The sequence below is a fragment of the Branchiostoma floridae genome, chromosome 4 (genome assembly GCF_000003815.2).
Source record: "Branchiostoma floridae strain S238N-H82 chromosome 4, Bfl_VNyyK, whole genome shotgun sequence".
Classification (NCBI taxonomy): Eukaryota; Metazoa; Chordata; class Leptocardii; order Amphioxiformes; family Branchiostomatidae; genus Branchiostoma; species Branchiostoma floridae.
Genome location: NC_049982.1, coordinates 31292890 through 31312068, shown reverse-complemented (window position 1 = coordinate 31312068; position 19179 = coordinate 31292890). Strand labels below are relative to the sequence as shown.

The following is a 19179-nucleotide window of genomic DNA, read 5'->3' as shown; positions in this document are numbered from 1 at the left end:
AAAGAGAGAGAGAGAGTGAGAGAGAGAGAGGGAGGGGGGAGTATGCATGATTTACAAAATGACAGGAGCAAGTGTCTATCCTTACCCACTCTTGTTTATACTTGCCCATCTTCGCCCAGGCATTCTAACCAATCCTTGCCAAATATTTTTTTCATCCTTGCTACTCCTAGTTCATCCTCAATTCTGGATGAGCAAAGATTAACATGGATATGTGAGGACAGGCAAGGATGAGCAAGGAAGGACTAGGATGAGCAAGGTAGACAAGGATGGGCAAGGGCTGACAAGGATGAGCAAGTATGGACCAGGATGAGCAAGGTAGACAAGGATGGGCAAGGGCAGGCAAGGGAGAGCAAGAATGGACAAAGATGAGCAAGGATGGACTAGGATGAGCAAGGATGGACTAGGATGAGCAAGGATGGACTAGGATGGGCAAGGAGAGTCAAGGATGGACAAGGATGCGCAAGGATGGACTAGGATGAGCAAGGATGGACTAGGATGGGCAAGGAGAGTCAAGGATGGACAAGGATGAGCAAGGATGGACTAGGATGGGCTGGGATGGACAAGGATGAGCACACCGAATATATAGCAATAAGCTTTAGTTAGTGCATTAAAACGCTATGTGAAATATACGTACGGAGAACTTCATTTTTTCAGTAGGAATGGATATGAGGTTCAAGACAATGAGGTTTTCAGTGTTTGGGGCTGAAAGAGAATACTGTAGTAAAGTAGAAATGCAAAAGAATTCAAAAATGGTTAATGGATTTCATTCATTCAGTTTTTTTTTCATCAGGGTTTTATTTGATATCTTCATAGTTACATCAGGGAGCTATGCACACTTGATAAGGGTTTTTAAGAGTGTGAGAAAGTCCCTAGATGCCCGGACATGTTTGGAGAACGATTACCTGTGTACAAACCGTCTACAACATTGTCAGCCCTTTGTCGTCACGAGATATTAATAATAATGGACACGGAGTATGAACTCCCCATTGTCAGTTTGACATACAGGTGTTGGATGGTCACACTGGGCATCATCAATTTTTCAAATTTCATTACTCAATATCACCATTAATATCCATATGCACTTATTACCTTCCATATAGTTGTTAGGACCCAGACGCGCGTTACTAACCAGGGTATGTTGGTATAATTTCCCGTGGGACTCTCAGTGCTAGCATCGCACAAAGTACTTTCTGGTGCGATTCTGTTTTCGTATCTTTGGCCGCGATGTTTGAAAAGTTTGATATACAAAACCATGGCCAGGTTAGATCCGGGCTCGGATGTTGTCGTGGCGTTTGTCGACGTCGTTATTCTTATAGACTCTACTGAGCTAGAAACCACCCTGCGATGAACGATTATCGGGGTTTTCTCGAATTTTGTGCGTGTGTCGAATTTTGTGTAATTTTTGTGAACAAGTTTAAGACAATAAGAAACCTCTTAATAATTTTCCCTCTTAATAATTTTGATATAATTTCCCTCTACATTTGAATTTCAGGAATTTCCCTGTCCAGAAGTTAAGAATTAATTTTACGAGTGCTTATATCTCTCTTTTGACTTGTTTTCAATTTGATTGGTCTGTACTTTGTTATTGAAAAGCCTTTATTGGTGCAATTTTATGTTAAATCTGAGCATTTTGGGGGTGGCAGCCGTAGGAAAGACCCCAACCTTGATTTTCAAGAAGACGTGACCTGTAAAGTAATGACTGCAATGGTTTGAAATTTAGAGGATATTGGTGAAAGGCGTCATATTACAAAGTTTTGCCACGAAATTTTAGTTTTTGGGTGAGGTTGAGAACTTATTGATCTCCCCTCGTACCTCATTCAGGAAGCGAAACCGGTGGGTACACCGGCCTGGGTTGCTGGACGGACACTGCTGACCGCGCCATTCCGATTCTAGAGGGGACAGATCCACTCCTAGATGGTTGGAACTACCAGGAACGGGACAACGCTATTGAGAAGTGTTACCGGGTAGCACGCTCTCGTGGTTTCCCCGTGTTTGCTGTACAGCACGGCGGAGCGTGTTTCGGGTCGGCTGACGGGCTCAACACCTACAACAAGTACGGCCCTTCCACTGACTGTGCAGCGGACGGTGAAGGTGGGGGTTGGGCAAACCAGGTCTACATGATTACAGGTCAGTGCTAGGAAAGCTAAGGGCACAACGCTACGCGTTGTACGTGCAAAAACGTGCTGTCTACGTGCCAAAACGTCACGGGGCAATCTTTTGGGAACCTTAAGTGGTAAGTATCGCCTCCGTACGAACTCGTAGGGAATCCGACGGATTTTGGAGCACGCAGGCACGCCGTAGAACTTTACGTGAATGCAAAACTTTGTGTGCCATGGGGCTGTGGATTCGCCTCCCGGACGTGCCCCCCCCTCCCCCAATAAAAGGAACGGACAAATTGCACGTACGGCGGGTTGTGCCCTTAGCTTACATGTTGTACAGATGGAAGTAAAGTGTACTTTTGTAAAACTTTATGATCAATCAAATATTAAAACGTTATTAAAACTGCTGATCTTTCACGCTGTAACCCGTGCCAATGTGACATTGCCCGTAGATCTCAAGTCGTGGCGCGATGATTTTCGCTGCGGACAGGACTACCCCGCAGAAGACGGCCACCCTGCCCTGTGCGACCCTTACAGTGCGACCCCGTGCTGCTCAAACGGTGGCTGGTGCGGCAGCACCTTAGACCACTGTAACTGCCTTGGTTGTGTCGACTACAGGAACACACTCCCAGGTAGTTACTTGAAATGTAAAGATACAAGTTTAGCATGGTTAGCAACACATTTTATGTCAAACTGTTCTTTCTTAGCCTGGGTACCATCCGGAAAGTGGTTCGCTCCGGCGTACATTATATATTATATACAGTCGCTTCTAGCTCTGACATTCATTATAGACTATAGTCGCTTCTCTGTGTTTAGCGGAAGCGACCATAGGCGCGAACTACTATCCGGATGGTACCCAGACTAGCTCTTTTTACGATCAAGAAAGACAAATGCTTTTAAATGGTCTACGTTTATGAGTGTGAACTGTCTTTTTCTGTAAAATCTGTTAGAAAAAGTCAGTCAAGGGCTGTTGCGTCTATAAGAAAAATTGTTATTTTGGAAAGGAGTACTGTTTAATAGCTGGTCTTGGCTTACAACTTTATTTTAAAATGTACAATAAGTTCATTATAAAATCTATCAATATACTCAGGTACTTATGTACACTTGAAAAAGCACCATCAGCACTGTGACAAGATTCTATCTAAATTGACTACCAAATGTCAAACAAATATCCAAACAAATTAACAGCTACCTCATCTCTATTATACTGGTTTCCGCATTTACAACATTTCTTCCTTGTTTTCCTGGATAATTTTGCTAATATTCGTGAAAATTTCCATACTATTGTGTCGAGCGGTGTGACTTTCCACGTCCGTGTTGTCTGAAAACTTCTGAATGAAGTCGATACTGAACAATTAAGTATTTGCTACTGTAAGAAAGGATCGCTGTATTTGATGGAGTTTCATGCAAACAACATCAAGAGCCTCTGTTTACATCATGAATAGTAGTTTAGTGGCGAGTGTTTTGCGAGAATCATCTTACCGCGCATAGGAGCCGCTGCACGGTATTTTCCATTACCATTAACAGAAACATTCGAATGCCGGGTTTGGAATCTATCTAGTCCTGTTCATAAGACAAATGCCTTGCGTATATGAAATGAATACTAAAATAAAAAAAAATTATATATAGAAATATAATATCAATAAGTAAATAGAATATTTATATATTATCTTCAATATTTAAAAAGTAAAAAATATTTTAAAAAATCCACTCTCGGTTTCGAACCAGGGACTTTGAAGGCCTATGACTTTACCGATTGAGCTAAGTTGTTGCGTGTATTGTATGTGAGTGTACATTATGCTTTAACCTCACTACATAGTATTATTTATGTCGATTTTCAGTCGCTTTCTTGATAAAATCATTTTTTTCTTGTGCAATCTTGTGGAATAGACATTGAAGTCCGAAACCACAGTGCAATGGTATTTCCGAACAGTTGTAGCAGTTGCATGCGGTCGCATGTGTATCGTGCAAATCAAGGCTGCCTGGCTTTTCTTGCTCCCTTGCCATATAAGGCAAAGCCTGAACATGAAATGTTGCAGGTCTTGCCATATAAGGCAATGGTTGAACAACAAACATGGAAGGTCTTGGCATGCATCGATGCATCGAAGCATCATTGAAGCACTGAAGGTAAAACCCAACACATGGCGTTTCGAAACGCAAAAAGAGATGTCACCGAATTCCACCCAAACTTCTTCACATTCACTGACACAAAGAAAACAATTCTCCTTCTAAAATCACAAAACTTACACATACTAGAAAAGTTGGAATACTTCGTCTTTCACTGTGTTCGAGAGAGGACTCGAACCCCCAAACCCATCTAGAGTTAGCTTTTACTAGTTTTAGACAAGAGTAGACACTGTGATATTGTTTTACATTGTTTGAATCTTTATTTCATCTTGCCTGCAATAAGCCCATGGGCAAGAATTTCCAATAAACTTTACACGTAGCAACGGTGATGGTGGTGAACACGCAATGGCGTCATGTCAAGCAACATAAACCCTGTGTGATGTGTTTTGGCATGTCGGATGTGACGTGTACCATCTGTTAACAGACCACGGCCGGCACTTTGTTTCACATGTGGCCTGATTCAAAAGTGCGACGTAGACAAGCCATGTCCTACTCATTTGTAGTCAATGATTGTTAACTAAGATATTGATAGCAGGGTGTTACATATGCCACATTTTAGTGTGTTCGTAATAGAATGCACTTTATTTGTCATTGCCCACACTACAGTACCGCAAGAGACAAACTATCTAAACCTACCAACAAAATTTTTCCCAGCTTTGCACATCGTACCGAACTACAAACAATCTGTCTTTCTGTTAACACCACCCAATGCATATGTCTCCCAAAATCATCCTCCACAGCATACGGAAAAGAAATAAAACCCCAAAGCATTCTTTTTTGATTAGAAGTATCAATAGTTGATGACCCCTATCTCACTTAATGTCCACTTTGTTATTTTATACCATTCAGTATCATTATCATCATTGTACATTCATATTTTTGCAATTAGCCTTCGGCATGAGTTTGCAATAAAGATTATATAAACTGTTCTCCGTAATAAGTCCTACGTCACGTATTTTTTCTCATGTGACATGAATTTAGATCAAAGGCAAACGTTGCGTACGCGCTGTCCAACGACAGACTACGTCCGTTTCAACGGAGTTTGCTACAAGAGCTTTACGGCACAAAAGACGCGGGACGAGGCTAGCGAGGCGTGTGCGGCCGACGGAGGGATGTTAGCCATGCCTAAGGACACTGAGACCAACGCCTTTCTCGCCTGTCTACAGCCGGCAACAGGTGACCGCTGGCTTGGGCTGACTGACCCCAACGGTGACGGTCAGTGGGTATTTGAAGATTGCCAATTCCTGACGTCATCCGATTTTTCCAACTGGCAACTGAACGACACAGATAACGGTGCCGGATGTGTGGCATTTTGTGAAAACGGGACCACGTGGGATACAAGAGGCTGTGACCTCCTTGCGGGATTCATCTGTCAGTTACATGAAGGTATGTGTTTCGATCACCCTCTTTCTGATTATCTGATTCTGATAAAGCTAAGGGCACAACGTGCAATATGTCTGTACGTTTTTTGGGAGGCCACGTCCACCACGTACTTCTGAAAACGTTAAGGCTGTACAGGGCAGGCTCGTCGCCCATACTGGCACGTACGGGGGCGAATCGCAGCTCGAAGTTTTGCCTGCACGCGTAAAGTTCTACGACGTGCACCGTGCTCCAAAATCCGTCGGATTCCCTACGTATTCGTACGGAGGCGGTACTTACCACTTACGGATACCAAAATATTGCCCACATTTTGGCACGTAGACAGCACGTATGTGCCCTTAGCTTTATATGGGGTGAGTGTAGCTTGGGTACCTCCTGGTAATAGCCATTTTGCTTTGAAATGAGTTAGCAGAGATTTGTCTACGGTTTTGGGGTGAATCGTTGTAGGTTGGAAACAAACTGGGAGTAAGTCAGCAGTGTTTATGGCATGGTTAAGATTGTTTAAAAATGACTACTGACCCGAACACCAACCGAAAACTAGCCGACCGCACCGAACACAAGCCATCCACCAACCAACCCATTCCAGACCTGCCGTGCAAAGCCGAATGTTTCGAAAATTTCAAAACATTCGGATGGCGCAGGCTATCACCGTCCGACTCAGCCGAACGCCAGTCGTCTACAGCCAACCTAGCTCCCGAATCACTTCTAACCATAGTCGGGAGAGAGCCGGGGGCTAAATTCGGCTATGTGTAAACTAGGCTTAACAGACATACAAGACTGTAGTGTGTACCATCAACATCGTTATTTCGATATAACTTAGTTAGGGATTCTCCGGATCCTCCTCTTCCCCAGCTGTATGGCTGTCACGGGACCCGTCATGGGCTGTGGACTCCCACGGCACACCACTTGTCAGCAACGGAGTCAGATATGATGCCGCAAAAGCCTTGGATGGGGACACTAGGACCTACTGGGACCCTAGTGGCGGCCAATGGTACAACAACTGGTACATCGTATTTGACCTCACAGTGCCGCACACTCTGTCCGGCATCGCAATCGACAACTACGGAGACAGCACCCATGACATTCAAGCCTTCACGTTGCAAAAGTCACTTGGGAGTTCGTACAACTGGCTGGACGTCGTTTCGGTCATCAATGTCCAAGAACTGACCAGTGAGCACCAGGTGTTCGGCGGGTTCCAGGGAACAGCGCGGTACTGGAAGTTCGTGGTCACTTGGACCCACTCGGGCTGGCAGCCATGGCTCCGAGAACTGTACCTCTACGGAATGGCACCAGGTAAGAGAAAATATCACTCTTGTTTTCACGGTTATGCAAGCAAATACTGATACAAGAAACGGATCACTTGTGAAGCATTGAAGTGTGAAGGGTTGGGACTTTTTATAATTACGTATAGAATAGAATAGAATAGAATAGAATAGAATAGAATAGAATAGAATAGAATAGAATAGAATAGAATAGGCACTTGTTACCGTTTTGTATCCTTGCAATTAGCCCACGGGCATGAGTTTGCAAATAAATTTATTATTGTTATGCAAAGCATATCCAATATGATATATATAGAAAATCTCGATTGTGCGGCAATCCATCAACAGGTTCATTTCAAAGTCTTTACATTGATATAGTAAGGTTCTTTAGGCACAGCCAATGTGTACTTACTTCCAGCGTTTCGGTGTCTATCAAACACCATCATCAGTGTAGAATGACTGGGAACTACTTCTTGTGGCTACTTATAGCCGATGTAGGTGGCGCTGCAGCAGCAAGAAGTAGTTCCCAGTCATTCTACCCTGATGATGGTGTCTGATAGAGTAATAAGTAAGTTACTTCTTGGTTGTGCCTAAAGAACCTTACTATATGAATAAGTTATTTACGGGTCTTAACATTGATTCGTGTTTAAATTCAATTTTCAGTGTGCTTGAGAATTCCTGCTGATTTCCAACTCGAAAGCAGACTCACGATGTTACCCAATCCGCTGGGCCAGAGGACTTTCAACGAGATCCAGAATTCCTCTGTCATGGCGCTGCTAAACACGTCCTACAGCGTCCCGGGGAAACACCATCCAGAGCTACGGGAATTCGTGTCTACCGTCATTTTCCCGCGATGCGTTTTCCCGGAAGAGGACATGTCCAACTGTTATCCAAAAACCACGACCTCGTGCGGGTTAGTAGCCAACATGTGTTCGAGTCCATACGAAACTGCACAAATTACTCCTTAGCTATGCTACGGTCACAATTGGAAACAAGAGATGCATAGAAAAAACGGCTATGATAGAATATTCTCATTGATTATGCAAATGTACTCCTATTTTGCATAACTGGTATTTCATTTTGTACAACATTGTCTAAGGTACCTACATACCAAAAAAATCATGAAAATCCGTTGTTCCCTTTTTGAGTTATCCTCTTCAGAATTTTTGGACGAAAATGCCCCTGCCATCCAAAAACTAGCCGCTAGGGGACCGAAACGTATGTCACAAATTCCTGAGATCAATAGCTATCTAACACTGAAACATCGTGACCATTGCCTGTTCAGAACACGAGATGGCAACACCGGAAGTTGCACTGCAGTGCCAAGGAAAGCCGCTAGGGGGCCCCAAAATCTATTCACGACATTTCATGGAGGTAAAAAAGAGGTCCAGCTGGAAACCTGTGGCCACCGGGCTATATTTGGGCTCGGCAGGGCCCCGGATTTTTTAAAAGTTAAAATCAGCCCGGGATCCGTACCCGGCGACAAGTAGACGCCGTGACCTAATCGTGAAAACACCGAGACGTTCGCCTCGGTATCCGACAATCCAGCGAGACAAATTTGTGGCTTCAGAGCCCGGCCGAGGCTACACCCCCGACTGGCACAGGTCTAATTGTGACCATAGCATTAGCAACGTTTAAATTTTCAACGAGTTCAGTTAAAAGGAATTTTTCTTCTAACAGTGACGTAATCTTAAAGGTAAACACACGTACCTAACGTATGGCTATCTATCCATCTTGATCACGGAGTGACCTTGTTTTTGCGAGGGAGGGGCATGCAGATGATCCATGTAAGTCTCGACCTAGTTCTCGCAACTAACTCTCGCGAGAACTGAGTCACTCCGTGATCAAGATGGAGAGATAGCCATTGAAAATTTGGTACGTGTGTTTACCTTTAAAAGTACATCACTTTTAGAAGAAAAATTCCTATTTACTGTGCTCATACGTGACTAATGAATCTCTTCAACGGTAACGAGTTACTTTTCATCACGGAATGCCAACCACCGAATGCGCCGTTGATGCATTCATGCTCATAGCTGTGAGGTATACCTTATCTTCAATGTTTAGGTTCGCAAAGCTTACAAGAAGCTCTGTTTCTGTGAATGTTTGTTCAGAACTATGTGATGTATATCGGCCGGTGCTAAATATACTTGTTTTTCGCGACGCCTCAGGGGCTAGCCTAATAGTATAGTGTGCGTTCGTTTGACAAGAATTTCCAAAATTTCGTAGGCATCTGTGGAATTTTTCCCCGCATGCGTAGATGCAACAATCATTAGTACTTAATAAACAACAAATCCGTCGCTATGACAATAGTTTTATTGTCACACTTATTCTTAGTTGCAGACAGCTTCTGCCGTGCCGTTCTTTGTGTGAGGAAGTGTTCAGTGTGAGTGATGACCTGATGAGGGAACTGCTGCCTTCTTGTGATGTGTTCCCCTCATCACAGCACGGCTGTTGGAACACTGACACAGTGGTGAAAGGCGGACAAGGTAGACATCATAACTTGTTTGGTATCCATCAAAGATACGTCGACGAAGGTTTGACATCCAGGTTATTAGATACGCCCAACAGTTACTGATAAGTGTCATTGACGAAATATGTGGATGTTATCTGAAACATCTAGCCGTTTCTAAAATCATAATTTTGCAGTTGCTTGAGTAACTGTTTTAATTATTGCATTACGTGTATTGTAAAACATCAAGGAGGTTATCATCCGTGTAATATCTTCTCCATACTTTTAATGACCGGAATCATATCCTCCTACTGACATGAAAATTATTTGTAACTGTAAACACTGTGCCTTTATATCGTGAGCCGGCGACATCTAAATTCTACCAGCATCTCAACTCCGCAACGAAACCTTATCTCGGCTAGCTACATTCAGAATATGTATTCAGCAATACAATTCAACAATACGCCCTTCTGTAAGTTTTCAAAGACTTGGCATGGCAGACTAATAATCCATCGACTTTTCCCCTTTTGAACTTTTCCTCAGTTTGTTACAATGTTTACTGTATCACTACCTTTTGTATCCATACGTCTGTACTTAAGCCCGATAGGGCATGAATGTGCAATGAAGGCTATTTCATTAATACACTATTCTGTAAGTGTTGAAAGACTTGGCATGGCAGATTGATTCACCGAATTTGCCCCTTTTTCTTCAGTTTGTTACCACAGCACTGGTATTAATTACCGTGGAACATGGAGTACAGCGACTTCTGGGGCAAAATGTCTGAAGTGGACAGCTCTACACGCTGTTTACTACACGGAGAAGTACCCCTGGGCTAACCTGGACAGCAACTACTGCCGCAACCCGACCGGACTCCAGCGGCCATTCTGTCTGACTGGAGACGGTAGCCAGGAGGAATGTGACGTCATTCCGTGCAGTAAGTGGTTTCATTCATCACCAATGTAACGCTAGTTCACCTTTATCCGTGGGGTAACCTATATCCGTTATTGTTTTTAGAACAAGATGGGTATTCAGGTATACGAAGTCGGGGGACGGTGGATTCGAATTAAGAAATTGAAAATTGCGAATTGGACTTTACGCCGACTTGATACCCATAAAACCATTATTTCAAAAACAACGGATATCTATTTTTTGTAATCATCAAAGGCAATCATTATGTGGTTGAAAATCAATCTTATTTTTCCAGATCATTAGCTTCCAGATCAACTATTTTGCTGTTTTGGCGTTGCGTTTTGGCAGAACCAAACGAAACAGATTTCGCTAAACTTACAGTTTAGAGCAGCCTTGCTGTTCGTGGACGTTGTCAACTTCTGACTTGCTACAAGCTTAAGTCTTGCTAGTTTCACACTACTGTATCTTTTATAACCTCCATGAGAGGTTAACGTTATATTTTCACCAACGTTTTTCTGCGGGAGTGTGTCTGCAAACAAGATAACACAAGAACCGCTGGATGGACTGGTTTCATACTTTGTGTGTAGATGGGGCGTGACGAAAACTAGAATTGATTAGATTTTTGGCCACTTAGCGGCTTCCCTTGGTACTGCAGCGGAAATCTGGGTTTGATATCTCGCGTTTGACCGTTTGATATCTCGCGTTCTATACAAGCTTTGGTCGCGATTTTGAGGTGTTAGAGAGCTCTTGCGGTCTGGAAGACGTGACTTAGAGTTGCAAAGGCATTTATGTAAAATAAGTTTGTAAATAATTCCGCAGATGATTCTGGGTAGCTTTAACAAAGATGTACGAAGCAAAATATAAAATATGCAAATTAAGAGGTCATTTTGCATAATTGATGAGAATATTCTATGATAGCATTTTTGTCAATGTATCTCTTGTTCCGGACATGATACTGTCTTCACATTTGACAGGTAGCTTTCGACGTCTGGTCAAGGTGGAGAAAGTTTTAGTCCACTAACATTGAATGTTGCAACTACAGGGCACTCCATGTTATGCAAATAGACTAATTTGCATAATTAATGAATGGCTTGTATAATTCCATTGTTTTCCATAACTAGACTTCAATGAATCTTACACATGAAATTCATGACTGGTGTAACACAAATACCAAACATGCATATGAGGAGCAAATAAGGAGCTAGCTTACTTGTTACATGCGTAAGCTAATCAATGATGAAAAACCACCATGCATAAATCATGTTAATGTGTATGTCATTTGCATAACCTCTACAAAAGTTCTAGATATTCCATGTTGGTATGGGGTCGCCGAACTCTACTTTATATCATATTTTGTATTGACTTGATTTAATAATTTGTTTTCATATTGTTGATTTGAATTAGTTATTTCTTTGTTAAAATGACGATGTTGCCATTATATTTAGTAACGCCAGAGAGAGAGACAGAAAGCTACAACCATCTGCAAAGATGGAAGGATGACTACTTAGTAACGCCTTACTTCCCTATCTTCCCTTAGATTTTGTTGGCTGTTGGGACAGAGGTCCTCCAAACTACGGCAAGAGAACTCCCAGTAAGATGTTCTACTTCTTAGAAGAAAAGGTGACCTACACGTGTAACGACGGCTACACGCCCGAGTACGGTTCCCCGAGAGAAGCGACTTGCCTGGCAGGGGACAATGGAGGAGTCTGGGAGTATGACACGCCCGTTTGCTTAGGTAAGTCATTGCCGAATAAGACCACAAAATCACATTTCCACGCTGTCCCATCACATATCTTCATGCAACACCGTTATGCCATCATATCTCTTTATGATTCGTCAAATCCCAAGTGATGTCACTCTTCCCGTCATACACCGCAAAACAAAATGGCGGCGCCCATATATAGCAACAAAAAATATGGCAACAAAAACAATACAGGTTTTGCTATCGCAAACCTGTAAATACGCAGGGACACCCTCCCACACAGGGTTGACTATAGCGGCAATGCCTTACGATATCACCCCTGCCATTTCAGCCACAGAAAACAGGTATTAGGAACGTGGCTTCTAATTAACTTTCAGCCCATCAGAGAAATGCCTTTTTGATGTCTAAAGGACTGTCTCATTGATATTCAAGAGCAAAATAGCAGTACCAACATTACGTTTCACAGTCCTTTCAGTGTCCAGACATCTTTATCAGGTACTAAATTTAAGATATGTCGGTTCTGTTGGTCTAGTGTAACCACGGCATCACCGTATACCGGCCTAGCATACGAAAAAAACATTATCATCACGAAAAAAATAACAGATCTTTGTGCACGCCGCGTTGTGATCCGCCAACACGTTCTCGAGTTATTCTCGTCCAAAGTTTGAAGGGAAACCGGCGCCTGCAGTTCCATAAAAAGCCGCTAGGGGGGCCAACACAACACATTGCCCCAAGGGCTATCTACCACCCAGAAATCGCGAACACAACATGCCCAGAACACGAGATACCAAAAATGGAAGTTCCGCAGCCGTATCTTAGCAAGCCGCTAGGGGGCCCAATACCGAACTTGACCTTCGTTTTTCCGACCTCTATTCACCTACCAAATATCATAAGGATCCATTTAAGGCTTCTCGAGTTATGCTGTTAACACACACACACACACACACACACACACACACACACACACACACACACGCACACACACAGGCAGACGTACAAGCCTAAAACATAACCTTGCCATTCTGATAATAATACCTATTCTGGTAATAATACCTAAGGTAATAATAACTATATGTTATTTGTTTTTGCATACGCCTGTTTTTGTACTCTCCTAGCTCAGGTTCAGTTCCGGCCGTTTGCCAGACTGGAATACATAAAGAAAACATCACAAAACTGAAAGCCAGATAAAAGTGTCTAGAAACATGTCAAAAACAGCCAGGGCCAAACCTTTGCTCTGAGATTATGTTTTGTAGATATACATGTAAACTATATATTTGCATATATAGTTTCAAGATTTTACAGTAAGATTTCGCCCATACACGGACGAAACCGTTTCGTCTGGCGATCTTAATATAAATTATTTGCATTTGAACTACTGCCGGATGCATACAAGATTTAAACAATTTCATACCTACTTAATCAGTAGTTAAGTAGTTACCTACAAAGAGTTGAAAGTCCTTTTCTCATAAGCTAAGCTTCTAACATCTTGTTTAGTAAACCATCAACGACGACTGCAAAAGTTTCTACTAGCCGCAGATCTCTACAGTGCAAGTTTGGCACCTGAAAATGTCATCATCAACTTCACGGGAGCTGTGCAACAGATCGTTGACTTGGTAGGTACTTTTGACAAATTTAAGTTTATGTTTTCTTCTCTCTTTTTTCTAAATTAAGAAAGTTAATTGAATAGTCCGGTGGCCACAAACGCACCATGAAAAAAGTAATATTATGATCTCTTTTATTCAGGACGAAAAGAAGGAGCAGCTTCTCGCTTCTGTGGTCATCCATTTTGTAAGTTTGCACAGCCATTGTAACTTTACCCTGTCTCTCACTGCCAGGGCCTGATTTGGCTCCCTGCACTTGGCATTTGTAGCCGTTCACCTCAAAAGTTGAGGGCACAACCCGCCGTACGTGCAATTTGTCCGTATGTTTTTTGGCAGGCCACGTCCGCCACGTATTTCTGAAAACGTTCAGGCTGTGAAGGGCAGGCGCGTCGCCCGCACTGGCACGTACGGGGGGCGAATCCGCAGCCCGATGGCACACAAAGTTTTGCCTGTAAGTTTTACGGCGTGTCTGCGTGCTCCAAAATTCGTTGGATTCCCTACGAGTTCGTACGGAGGCGGTACTTACCACTTACGGACCCCAAAAGATTGCCCACGTTTTGGCACGTAGATAGCACATATTTGCACCTACGGCGGGTTGTGACATTTAAGCTTAAGTAAGGAGACTGTTAGAAAAATCTGAGATGTAGCAATATGAGCTCAGTATCATTTAACTCTTTCAAATAAACCCTCTTAAACTCTTTCAATAAACTGAACTGAATCCTTCAGTCCAATGGGAGCTCACGATTTTCTGCCACATGAAAACTGGACTCCATTTTTGTGAAAACAGGCGGTTCTTTGTCTTGGACAATAATTGGTACGCACATGTACGCACATACCAACATGCATATGTCTCCATTGTCTTGAATATGAAATTTTGGCATCTACTACGGGGTCTGATTAGCCAGAATCACTGTTAACAGGCTAACGACTTTGTGTATGGAAAGTAGTCCAGTCACGTTCATTTGGATGGCAAATAGTGAACAATTCGTCATATCCGAAAATAATTTCACCAGGTTGGTGGATCAAAGGACATAAGGTCTTATTTACACAACCAGTTTTTCTCACCTGCTGACGTTTCGATGTCTGTCAGACATCTTCCTTAGAGCTTCTAACTGGAGTTCTGCTTCTCCTCGCTATATGACGTATGTGGTGCTTTTGTGGGACAAAGGGGGAGGGTTACAAGCTCAGCCACGTTTGGGATAGTGTTCCTGACGCAAAAGCGCCACCTACATCGGCTACATATATTGGCGAGAAGCAGAACTCCAGTTAGCAGCTTCGAGGAAGATGTCTGACAGACATCGAAACGTCAGCAGGTTAGAAAAACTGGATGTGAAAAAGAAAACTCTTATGCCCAATTCGTCATATCTTCTTGGTACAAACCTATTGTCCTTTATCTTTCCTAGTCTTGGTACGACAGGCGGCTAAAGTGGAGCCCGAGGTATTACAATGGTACCGAAACGCTCAGTGTTCCTGGGAACAATTTTTGGACACCGGCATTTACTCTACAGAGGAAGTAAGTAGAAATCAGATATAGATGTATAAAATGTGCATCATGATATCAAAGTCGCTTTAAAACCATTAAACTATTTCTTCATCTTTGGAAAGTTGATGAGCGCGCCGATGTCATCCATATAATCAAATTAACTTATGCCCTACACATCCTCATACGCAGGGACATCCAACAGTGAAACCGTCTGTCTGGCTGTACCCTGCTTTCTCAACCGTCACTTTTAGTTACCCCCAAACCAGCTTTCAGCCAATCAGAGAATAGGCCTTTCAGTTTTCAAAAAAGGTTTTCGCATATATAAGGGTAACCTCGTAGATATTCATAAGCAGGGCGGTCAGGAACTAAGGGTGGCGGTTTAGAAAGCAGGGTACATCCAGACAGGCGGTTTCGCTGTTGTTGATGTCCCTGCGTAGGAGGATGGGCCTAACGACAAGATATTTTCCAGCGCCAATCCGCTCCACCAAGGCCTACCAAAGGACGTCCCGGTCCGTGTGAGCAGCAGCGGACGAGTGGAGTGGACAGTGGAAACCCTGACCACCACCGTCTGTGATGCTGACCCCTTCTTCTTCCCCGCAGACACCATGGATTGCCAGATCTGTTTTTCCTCAACCTCGGCAATTGAGCAAACCATACGTAAGATTTTCATACATAATTTCTAACGATATGGTATATAGCAAGAACGAACGATTTTACTTGCGCCATTGCCTGAAGACAAATGGGAGTATTCCACTCAGGATGAATTTTCAGTAACAATTCCAGAGCGAGCAGATACATTTGTATCTTGATGCCGTTGATGTCTCGTACACACTTGCAAATTCTTGCCCATGGGCCAATTGCAGGTAACATGAGAAATTCAAACAGTGTAAAAACAATATGTGTCTACTCTAGTCTAAAGCTAGTAAAAGCTAATTCTAGATCCTTTTTTATTGGGGTTGACTCCTTTTTTTGAAGACAGTGGAATACGAAAGATCCAACCTTTTCTATTGTGTTTGGATTTTGTGATGTTAGAAGGAGAATTGTTTTCTTTTTGTCAGTGAATGTGAAGAAGTTTGGGTGGGATTTGGTGGCCTCTTCAAACAGCTCTTCTTTCGTGATCGTAGAAAGAGCAGTTTGACATTCAGTTTCAGTTTCAGTTTATTTATTTATCCAGGAAAATACATCGCCTATTGGCGTTTTTCAATACCTCCTGGTGGGCCGGGAGACCCCAACATAAAATAACACAAAATCACAACAACTGAATCAAAATTGAAATCAAAGGTCAAACTTAAATAACTAAACGTCAGGTGTCAACTATTTACAATACAAATAACTCAGGATAACTTAATATAATGATGGTAATAATAATAACAATAATAACACATTCAGGCAGTGGATCAACTTAAAATCAAAGTAACGAAAAGTGGAATTTGCATATCAATGTGTCGCTGGTCGGGCAGTGTTTGTTTCAAAGTTGATTTGCAAATGAAAAATAACAGTCAGAAGAGAACATAAATGTCAGTCTTAGCATCAAAACATAATACAGAAATCAAACAAAAGAATCCACTGTGATATGACAGGAACTAAAGTTAAAATATATACAATCAGAACCCTTTAGTCCTGGTCATACAATCGTTTAAACTGTGACAGTGTCCTCGCAGATCTTAATTGGGACGACAGGGAATTCCAGAGCACCGCCCCTGAGTATGAAAAAGCTTTCTTTCTATATTCAGATTTAGCTTTAGGCAGCAGGAGTCCACCTTGTGATCTAAGACGGGTATTATGTGTGTGTATTTCTGAGAGTTGGGAGAACAATGCAGTAAGATGGGGAGGGGTCATGCCGTTAAGTGCCTTGAAAACGAGCGTTGCCTTACTTCTTTTATGTACATCAACTATTTGGACCCATCCAAGACTACGTAAGACGTTTGATGTAGAAGTATGGCGATCGTACCCCATGATCACGCGACCAGCTCTAGTTTGGAGTTTCTGTAGTTTATCCAGACTTCCTTTACCCCCTTGATCCCAGACAGTGCTGCAATACTGTATGTGTGGGAGAAATAGGGCTTTGTAAATTGTGAGCAGCGCCTCTCTATCCAGGTAGTGTTTAAGGTGCTTCATTATTCCGATTATTTGAGCTAGCTTCTTGTTAAGATGATCACAGTGATCATGCCACATGAACATGAAATGTGTTTTGTCTTCCACCACGTCTGACGTGCATTTTTTGCACGTTCTTTCAAACACGGGTAACTTATTGTACCGTTCTAACTACAGAATGCCCTGGGGGGAGTTTTCCATCAGATACACATGAGGAAAGCCATCCTTGTGACTCCTACACCCCCGCCAAACCGGACGGAGAATGGTACCGGAGGGATATGATCTTCGCAAAAGACAAGAAGGAGGCTTGCTTTTCTGTCCAACTGTCGAGAATCCCCACGTTCCACATCGCCACCACTGTTGGACCCTGCATCATCCTAATTGTGCTGATGACCATCACCTTCATCATGCCCATAGACCAGGGAGACCGGATCTCCTTCGGAGTGACCATTCAGCTCTCTATGGTCGTGTCTCTCGTGTTTGTTACAGAGGTTCTTCCTGTCAAGGGGGCTCTGCCATTTCTCGGTGAGTAGCACTAACACGTAATTAGGCCACAGCAAGTACATTTTTATGGATGACATCAGCTAATAATCATACTTGTAGAAGTGACATTAGGTAGTTAGCCGTGACTATAGTTGTTGCATAAGTGAAAGTTGTTGGACAGTGCAACCAATATGGAAGCCATGCATTTAGTGCCAACTTGGCAAGTGATACAAGTGTTCCACAATGGTATCACCTTTACTACACTAGTTGACTTCTTTAATACAGGAATGAATGCCTTGTTAGTTGTGATGCCACGTTTTGTCCCTTCAAATATTGTCACAACGTTTATGGTGTCCATTTTGAAAATTTGGCCATCTTGTTTATTTACCCATCTATTTCGCGCTATTTCACTATATTTGTATTCTGCATAGCATGTCATCCATAAAATTTACTTGCTGTGGCCTTAGTGAAACATAATGATTTATTTAGTTGCAACGTTTGAGCTATATTCCAACCTGAGAAGGAAGACACACACCATGAGTGGCAGTCGATTTCACCTTTATCAGAGGACTGATTCACTACACTGACGTTCCCAAGACGGAAGTGACGTCAGGAGTGTATCAAAAGTGGCGTTGAAATAAGGCAGTATCTTTCTCCGACTTCCGGAACGTCAGTAAATCAGTCATCAGATAAAGGTCGGCGAAATCGACTAAAAATTTATGGTTAGTGCCTTAGTTCCTTCTGTTGGAATATATCTCGAATTTTACAACAATGGATTTTACCAACACTGGTGAGTCTTCATTCACTGATTATTTACTTTTACTCATAAACATTTTGCACGCAATAAACAACTGAAACGTGTTGTCAAAATGTATCCGCTTTAAAGTTGATTTCTTCAGCATATCTTTTACAGTTGCATTATTGACTAAGGATTAGCTACCATAAACTTCATATTGAAACAGGAAGACATACTCGCACCCTTTTGGAACAAAGACTATGCAAATATTGTAATTGAGATAGAATAGAGGACGAATGCCATTTTGTAGTAGAGTGTAGATTGTATACCGTAGAGAGAAACGAAGTGTATAAGGTTATACAAAACCAGTTTCCTTATTTCATACACCTAAATTATGTAGAAAAAAATCATTTTCTTAATGCAACTAGACAAACCATAGATCATAAAACATATTTGGTCTTTTATCTCCACTATAACAGAAAAGCGAGGAGAAGTTGAATTTATCCAACAATAGTCTCATTTTGTATCTGTTAACTGTATCTTTTCAACAAGTCTTGTGTGACCTGTACTTAGCCCAGTGTGGCAAAAATGTTCAATAAAGGCTAACCTCCTTCACCGGCCTCTCTGGGAAGCTTGCCAATTTTTTTTGGGGGGGTGGGGGGGTGGCGGTAGGTCGATTCGCGATTTTTAACCTGGAATATGCCGGGAAAGGAAATATGCCGGGAAAGGAATATACACCGGAAAGCTTGTACGGCCCAGGCGAAATCGGCTTAACTGGCAAGCCGATTTCACCAGGGCCCGGGCAGCTTAACGGGGTGTATCCCTGGCCCCGGAACGTACCCATTGCCGGTAAT

The 19179-nt window shown here is 42.5% G+C and overlaps 1 protein-coding gene across 1 annotated transcript in view; it reads left to right on the top strand.

Moving 5' to 3' along the window:
* The first annotated feature begins 296 nt into the window (after nucleotides 1-296).
* LOC118413781 overlaps nucleotides 297-19179 on the top strand; it is a 25573-nt gene continuing 6690 nt past the window's right edge. The window contains exons 1-14 of the mRNA XM_035817312.1: nucleotides 297-315; nucleotides 1822-2091; nucleotides 2552-2731; nucleotides 5247-5441; nucleotides 6459-6899; nucleotides 7532-7781; nucleotides 9203-9354; nucleotides 10030-10251; nucleotides 11764-11961; nucleotides 13423-13541; nucleotides 13672-13764; nucleotides 14933-15042; nucleotides 15482-15669; nucleotides 17284-17631. Of these exons, the coding sequence (XP_035673205.1) occupies nucleotides 297-315; nucleotides 1822-2091; nucleotides 2552-2731; nucleotides 5247-5441; nucleotides 6459-6899; nucleotides 7532-7781; nucleotides 9203-9354; nucleotides 10030-10251; nucleotides 11764-11961; nucleotides 13423-13541; nucleotides 13672-13764; nucleotides 14933-15042; nucleotides 15482-15669; nucleotides 17284-17631 (2785 nt within the window). The remainder of the gene's footprint in view (nucleotides 316-1821; nucleotides 2092-2551; nucleotides 2732-5246; nucleotides 5442-6458; nucleotides 6900-7531; nucleotides 7782-9202; nucleotides 9355-10029; nucleotides 10252-11763; nucleotides 11962-13422; nucleotides 13542-13671; nucleotides 13765-14932; nucleotides 15043-15481; nucleotides 15670-17283; nucleotides 17632-19179) is intronic.